Source organism: Urtica dioica, chromosome 11 (genome assembly GCF_054948205.1).
Source record: "Urtica dioica subsp. dioica isolate 48M chromosome 11, U.dioica_male_clone48M_v1_H2, whole genome shotgun sequence".
Classification (NCBI taxonomy): Eukaryota; Viridiplantae; Streptophyta; class Magnoliopsida; order Rosales; family Urticaceae; genus Urtica; species Urtica dioica.
In genome coordinates this window covers 6327376-6335398 of record NC_142766.1, presented here as the reverse complement: position 1 = coordinate 6335398, position 8023 = coordinate 6327376, and the positions used below count along the sequence as shown (strand labels likewise).

The following is an 8023-nucleotide window of genomic DNA, read 5'->3' as shown; positions in this document are numbered from 1 at the left end:
TAGTTCAAATTATTGTTATAATGGAACACTACATGAGCCCATTAGTTCATTTTCATTAATGCTATGTGTGTTGTGAAAGTAAAAGCAAGTCCTGTTTTAGATGAAGCATAGTCGCTACTCGCAGACATATATTCCGGGAAAGAAAATAGATTTATTTACTTGAAATATATGGAAAGTAAAGAGATTCCAGTGAATTATTTCCCACACCACGCAATGCACGTCATCAAATCAACGATCTTGACCACTTTGTCCTCTTCGTGACTGTTTTCTACATATAATCTTTTATTTTTGCATTTGTAGCGTGGAAGGCCTTGACTATGTAACGGACTGACCCTAGACTCAAAGGATGATAAAAATAACCTCATTTCCCTTGCTGTGATCTACATCAATCTGTAACACGTTTAAGAGCTATTTAATATTTTATTACTCTTTATAAGCCGACAATACAAACCTCGAGCATTGTCATCTACACATTACCGTAGGATAGAATATGGAAGGAAAAAAAAAGTTATTCTATATACCAACCATTCAAAAAATTAATGATAAACCTCACATCAAAACTCTTCTTTTTAAGATCAATAGAGTTCCTATGCCTATAAAATAATAAAATATAGTACGTAACGTACACCACCCACACCGTGAAAATCACAATCAAGTAAGTGCAAAGTGGTATAAGAATCTTCATCTCCATGATTTATTTTACTAATATGTTACACTTTAGTTAACTAATAACGTAAATTGAACAACCACACATAGTGTGCAAGGGAAACCCCACTTATTTCATTTTTTTACTTTTCCCCAGTCCTAGAAAAATAGGTGGATAGGCCTAAAAGGGTCAAATAGCTGTTATCTTTCTTATCTAGAATATCTTCACAGTATATTATGAATAAAATTTGAGACATGTTCAGAAAACAACAAAAAGGTTCATATTATTTAATAAAGAAAAACCTTTGGACCAAATGATAAAATAGAGAGAATATTCTGAGGGCGTTGCATTACTATATAAGGTAAGTCACGTGACATGCGTGTGGTCTCTCTCTCTCTCTCTCTCTCTCTCTCATGATTATGGCGTTTAAGTACCTTTTCCTTCTGTTTTACTCTGTGTACTACTACTGCAAAAACACAAAATAAGCATGGCAATGGAATTTAAAAAACCTGCTATTTCATAGACTATTTCCTCCGGGCTTTCTTTCTCCGAGCACTACTCTTCTCAAATGGCGTTGAACCTTCCGTACATCGTCGTTCACGTCTTGTTTTTTCTCAACCTTTTCTTCTTCTCGGACGCCATTGTTGAACAGCTCAACGTCCGGGAAGAGGAATCGGTAGCGCTTCTCTCTTTCAAGGCATCTCTTGCTAACCCTAGCGTTCTTTCCTCATGGAAGAACTCGACTCAACACTGCTCTTCGAAATGGCTTGGAGTCTCGTGCCGGTTCGGCCGAGTCGACTCGCTCGCGCTCCCAAGTCGCTCCTTGACCGGTCGGCTATCTCGCGCCTTGTTTTCTCTCTCCTCCCTCACCGTCCTCGACCTCTCGGGAAACTTTTTCGCTGGAAATATTCCACCCGAGATTGGAAACCTCAAGAGCCTCGTCTGCTTGGACTTGAGCAACAATCTTCTCTCAGGTTCTGTTCCGTTGTCTCTCTTTGAAAAGTTACAGTCTTTGAGTTCCCTAGATTTGTCGAACAACTCGTTCTCTGGTCCTATTCCGTCCGAAATACGAAACTTGAAGAACTTAACGGAGCTTTACATTGGCATGAACCGTTTCTCTGGCCCTTTGCCTAGAGAAATCGGAGAGCTCTCTCTGCTTGAGACGTTGTACGGACCTTCGTGTTTCATCTCAGGGCCTTTGCCTGTGGAATTGTTTGGTCTTAGACAGCTTCGGAAGCTTGATCTCTCTTATAACCCTCTCAAGAGTTCCATACCGAAGAGTATTGGGAAGTTGCAGAGCTTGAATATTTTGATTCTGGCCTCCACTGGGCTGACCGGTTCTGTACCTCCTGAGCTGGGAAATTGCAGAAGCTTGATTATTCTGATGCTTTCGTTCAATTCACTATCCGGGTCCTTGCCAGAAGAGCTCTCTCAGCTTCCAGTGGTGTCGTTTTCTGCGGAAGAGAATCAGCTTTCGGGGCCATTGCCGTCCTGGTTCGGGAAGTTGAAACAGGTGGAATCGATTCTAGTGGCGAGTAACCGGTTTTCGGGGGAAATCCCGGTTGAAATTGGAGAGTGTTCTACGCTCAAACAGCTGAGCTTGAGCCATAACTTGTTGTCCGGTCAAATCCCAAAGGAGCTCTGCGAGGCTGTTTCGCTTCAGGAGATTGATCTTTCGGGGAACTTCCTTGCCGGGACAATGGAGGGTACTTTTGTCAAGTGTGCTAATCTCACTCAAATGGTGCTGGCGAATAACCAGATTGGTGGTCCGATACCCGACTACTTCTCGGAGCTCAATCTGATGGTGATCAACCTTGATTCAAACAACTTAACGGGTACGATTCCTCTGGACTTTTGGAGGTCGCCGGCTCTGATGGAATTCTCAGCCGCAAACAATCATTTGGGAGGCTCTCTTTCCAAAGATATCGGCAGAGCAGTTCAGTTGGTTCGGCTTGTTCTGAGTAACAATCGGTTGGAAGGAAATGTCCCTGAAGAGATTGGGTCTCTCTCCAATCTTTCGGTCCTCAACTTGAATTCGAATCTTCTCGAAGGAGCTATTCCGGCGGAGCTTGGAACGTGTGTGTCTCTTACCACATTGGACTTGGGATTCAACAATCTCAGCGGCTCTATCCCAGATAGTCTCTCTGGCTTGGCTCAGCTGCAATGTCTGGTTCTCTCTCACAATGATCTGTCCGGTCCGATTCCTTCGAGCCCGTCTCTCTACTTTCGCCAAGCTACTATTCCTGATCTGAGCTTTGTGCAACACCGCGGAGTCTTTGACCTCTCTCACAACAGGCTGTCTGGGATTATACCCGAGGAGTTGGGTAACTGTACGGTTGTGGTGGATCTTCTGATGAGCAACAACATGCTCTCCGGTGAGATTCCGAGAACGCTCTCTCGCATGGCCAATATCACAATTCTTGACTTGTCGGGCAATTTGCTTACTGGCTCTATTCCTCCCGAGCTCGGTGGTTTGCATGAACTTCAAGGGCTTTATCTTGGGAACAACAAGCTCAATGGCAGCCTCCCTGAAAGTTTGGGGGGTTTGAGGAGTTTGGTAAAGCTGAATTTGACCGGGAACGAGCTTACTGGCTCAGTCCCAGCGAGTTTCGGGAGCCTGAGAGAGCTGACACACTTGGATCTGAGCTCTAACGAGCTCGACGGCGAGCTTCCTCGGTCACTTTTGAGCATGTTGAGCCTCGTCGGGCTTTACGCTCAGCAGAACAGGCTTTCAGGGAAGATCGACAAGCTCTTCTCGAATCCTATATCGTGGAAGATCGAAGCGATGAACTTGAGCTGCAATGCGTTGGAAGGGGAATTGCCTGAATCTCTGGGCAACCTCTCGTACTTGACCGTCTTGGATCTTCACGGGAACAAGTTCACGGGCGAAATCCCCGTCGAGCTCGGGAATCTGGTGGAGCTGGAATACTTCGACATCTCGGGGAACAATCTGTCGGGACCCATCCCGGGCAACATCTGCGGGCTGCACAATCTGCTCTACCTGAACTTAGCCGACAACGGATTCGAAGGAGCCACTCCCACAACCGGGATCTGCCATAGGCTCTCGGAAGCTCCGCTCTCCAAAAACAAGAAAGAGGCCTTCCTCAACTCCTGGGGGCTCATAGCGATCGCGGTGACGAGCATTCTGGTCGCACTGTTCGCGGCCTTCACGCCGCTGGTGAGACGCGCCGCCGCCAGACGAAGCGACGACGAGCTGAGCAGCGACTTCCTGGAGCCGAAGAGCCTCTTCTTAGTGAGCAGCAGCGAGAGGCGGTCGAAGGAGCCGCTGAGCATCAACGTGGCGACGTTCGAGCAGCCCCTCCTGAAGCTGACTCTGGCGGACATCGTGCGGGCCACCGACAACTTCTGCAAGAGCAACATCATCGGGGACGGCGGGTTCGGGACGGTGTTCATGGCGAGGCTGGCGGACCAAAAGACGGTAGCGGTGAAGAAGCTGAGCGCGGCCAAGACCCAGGGCCAGAGGGAGTTTGTGGCGGAGATGGAGACTCTCGGGAAGGTGAAGCACCCAAACCTGGTGCCTCTGCTGGGCTACTGCTCCGTCGGCGAGGAGAAGCTTCTGGTGTACGAGTACATGCCCAACGGGAGCCTCGACATGTGGCTCCGCAACCGCAGCGGGGCCCTCGAGCCTCTCCGGTGGGAGAGGCGGCTCGGGATAGCGCGCGGGGCGGCGCGCGGCCTAGCGTTCCTCCACCACGGGTTCACGCCGCACGTGATCCACCGCGACGTCAAGGCCAGCAACATCCTCCTGGACGAGGCCTTCGAGGCGCGCGTGGCGGACTTCGGCCTCGCGCGCCTCATCAGCGCCTGCGAGAGCCACGTCAGCACGGACATCGCCGGCACGTTCGGGTACATCCCGCCGGAGTACGGGCAGAGCGGGCGCGCCACCGCGAAGGGGGACGTGTACGGCTTCGGGGTCATCCTCCTCGAGCTCGTCACCGGAAAGGAGCCCACGGGGCCCCACTTCAAGGACGCCGAGGGAGGCAACCTCGTCGGCTGGGCCCTCCGCAAAGTCGCCGACGGGCGCGCCCTCGACGCCCTCGACCCCTTTGCGGCAGGCTCCCAGGCAGCCATGCTGGCCGTGCTCGACCTCGCCTGCCTCTGCGTCGCCGACAATCCCGCCAACCGCCCCACTATGTGCCAAGTGCTGCTCAAGCTCTTCCAGGGGGATCTAAGATATGCGGGCGAGCCTTGAAATCACCACTTCTAATTTTAATTTTTATAACCTCTGTACTACTACTAATGTGACGTTACTTCTAGGCAGCTGAGATCCCTTTGTATATTATTATCTAAGAAAGAATGAGCTTGTAGGAGGAGAGGACTGGACTACTGTTTTAGTCATTATTATATAATCAAAATCAAGTCTTTTAGTTTACTCGCTGTTTGAGAGACCATCAACAATTTACTCACGGGCGTATGATTTGTAGCCAATAACTAGTCGTGCTTTTAGAATCATTTCAATTCATGGAGTGAATACAAGTTTTTTCGCAATCTTTGATTAATCAAACCATACGTTAGACTCTTTAGAGCGTTCGCAATGCATCTTCAAAATGAAGATACAGATAGATAGAGATGGTGATGCACTCCATTTTCAAACTCATCTTCATTCTCCATATTTGAATATGATTTGAATAGTGTATTATCTTCATATTTCATATTTGAAGATCCACTATTTTATCTCTATAATTTATTTTAATATCCAAAATTTTTAAAAATTATAAAATTAGTCCCAAATTTAATTTTAACTATAATTTAATATTTTATATGTATTATGTACTTATTTATAAATTAGTGCATTCTAAAAGACAAATTAGTGTTTTATGTTTTTCTGCATAATTACTTGTTAATTTAAACAAAATAAGTCTGAAATTCAATAAACAAAAAAGCTAAAAAGTTTGAAATTCAACAAACAAAAGAGCTAAAAATTTTGAAATTCAATAATCAAAACATATAAGAATTCCAAAATTCAACAAACAAAAGAGCTAAAAGGTCTGAAATTCAATAAACCAAACATATAAGAAGTTTGAAATCCAGTAAACAAAAGAGCTTAAAAAGTCTAAAATTCAATAAACAAAACATATAAAAAGTCTGAAATTCAGTAACTAGAAGAGCTAAAATGGTCATAAATTTAATTAAAAAAAAAACACAGCTAAAAAGTCTGAAATCCTCAATTTCGAGGGATCATAATTCTCTAACATAAATGCCGTCACAATAGCATCCGATGCGAAAGTGAGAGAATTCATTAGTCTTCCAGCCCATACGTACGCAGCTTCAAGTATCAAATCATATAACAATTCATTAATACAAAAAGCTTCGTACATAGGGATTGTTGAAGTTTAGAGAGAGAAGATAAAGAAAGAGAGAATCGGAGAAGAGAGAGAGTGTTCCGAGACTTTGAATATTTCTTGTATTTAATATTAATTTGTATCACCTATTTATACATAAGGTGGGTACAAGAGAGAGTGTAATAAATACATGTGTAAAAACTACTTCTAGGAAAGAGAGAATAATAAATATACACAGAGAGCAAGACATCGGAAATAGCATGAGAAATAAATGCGACGATTTCCCATGAGGAATGAGTTCCAAGGAGAGGACTTCCGAGGCAAGCTCGACGTGGAAGGGCGAGCTGACAAGCTCGACGCGGAAGGGTGAGCTGATGAGTTCGACGCGGAAGGGCGAGCTGACGAGCTCGATTTCAACACTCCCCCTCAAGCTTGACTGTATATGTTGAGGAGGTCAAGCTTGCTACATAGCTCGGAAAAGGTTGCTCGCGGAAGGGCTTTGGTGAGAATGTCGGCGAGCTGATGACCTGACGGAATGTATTCCATATCGATTATTTTTTCTTCAATCTTTTCACTGATGAAGTATCGGTCGATCTCGATATGTTTTGTTCTGTCATGATGGACTGGATTTTTGGCTATGCTGAGAGCAGCTTGATTATCGCAAAAGAGCTTGATTGGACCTTCGGTGATGATCTTGAGATCGTCGAGAACTCTCTTCAGCCAGATGCCTTCACATACTCCACTTGCTAAGGACCTGAGCTCGGCTTCAGCACTACTTCTTGAGACAACAGACTGCTTCTTGCTTCGCCATGTAACAAGATTTCCCCAGACGTATGTGCACATGCCTGAAGTTGATCGTCTGTCTGGAACATGTCCGGCCCAGTCTGCATCTGTGAACACTTCGACACCTCGACTTCGTCTTTTCTTGAAGGAGAGACCAGTACCTGGGGCAGATTTGAGGTATCAGAGAATCCTCATGACTGCGTCCATGTGAGTTTCCGAGGGATTACTCATGAATCGACTTACCATACTCACTGCGAATCCAATATCTGGTCTCGTGTGAGTTAGGTAGATGAGTTTTCCTACGAGCTGCTGAAATCTTTCTTTGTCGGTGGCGGCCTCGTTGGTGCGAGCTAGAAGTTTCACATTGGCATCCATCGGAGTGTCAACTGGTTTGCAGCCAAGCATGCCAGTTTCTTTGAGGAGATCCAACGTGTACTTGCGCTGGGAAACAGAGATGCCCTTTTCTGATCGAGCTACCTCCATGCCGAGGAAGTATCGTAGGCTGCCGAGGTCCTTGACTTCGAACTCAGATGACAAAGTTTGCTTCAGCCTCCTGATCTCTTCCAGGTCGTCTCCGGTGATGACTATATCGTCCACATACACACTAAGAATGGTGTGCTTGCCGTGTGTGGAGATTTTTTAGAAGAGTGTTGGATCGGCTTGACTCTGCTCGTAGTCACAACGTTTGAGCACGTTGGTGAATTTTCCGAACCATGCTCGAGGGGACTGTTTTAGTCCATATAGTGACTTCTTGAGTTTGCAGACTTTGTTGGCTCCTTGATCTTTGTCAAATCCTGGTGGGAGTTGCATGTAAAATTCCTCTTCCAGTTCGCCGTTTAGAAAAGCATTCTTCACATCGAGCTGGATGAGAGGCCAATCTAAGTTGGCTGCTAGTGAAAGGAGGATTCTGATGGTATTGAACTTTGCAACTGGAGTGAATGTTTCTTGATAGTCAATGCCATACGCCTGCGTGTATCCTTTTGCGACAAGTCGGGCTTTGTATCTCTCCACTGTCCCATCTGGATTGTGTTTGATGGTGAATAGCCATCTACATCCAACAGTTCGCTTGCCTGGTGGTAGCTCGACGATATCCCACGTATCATTCATTTCGAGGGCTTGGATCTCAGCATGACTTGCGTCTCGCCACTCGGAACTTTGAAGGGCTTCCTCGATGGAGTTCGGTACTTTTCCTTCATCTAACTTCGCCACATAGGCTTGGTAGCTCGTAGATAAATTCTCATAGTACACGTAATCTGCCATAATGTATTGAGCACACGACCGAGGAGGTTTT

At 46.0% G+C, this 8023-nt stretch overlaps 1 protein-coding gene across 1 annotated transcript; it reads left to right on the top strand.

Annotated features, from left to right (window-relative positions):
* The first annotated feature begins 1076 nt into the window (after positions 1-1076).
* EMS1 (Leucine-rich repeat transmembrane protein kinase) lies at positions 1077-5039 on the top strand. Its single transcript, XM_089629731.1, has one exon. The coding sequence runs from the start codon at positions 1215-1217 to the stop codon at positions 4857-4859; it is 3645 nt and encodes a 1214-aa protein (XP_089485857.1). The 5' UTR covers positions 1077-1214; the 3' UTR covers positions 4860-5039.
* Positions 5040-8023: the final 2984 nt, after the last annotated feature.

What these genes read in the sequence shown, in the direction of transcription:
- EMS1 (XM_089629731.1), top strand. Translation starts at nt 1,215, where the DNA reads ATGGCGTTGAACCTTCCGTACATCGTCGTTCACGTCTTGTTTTTTCTC.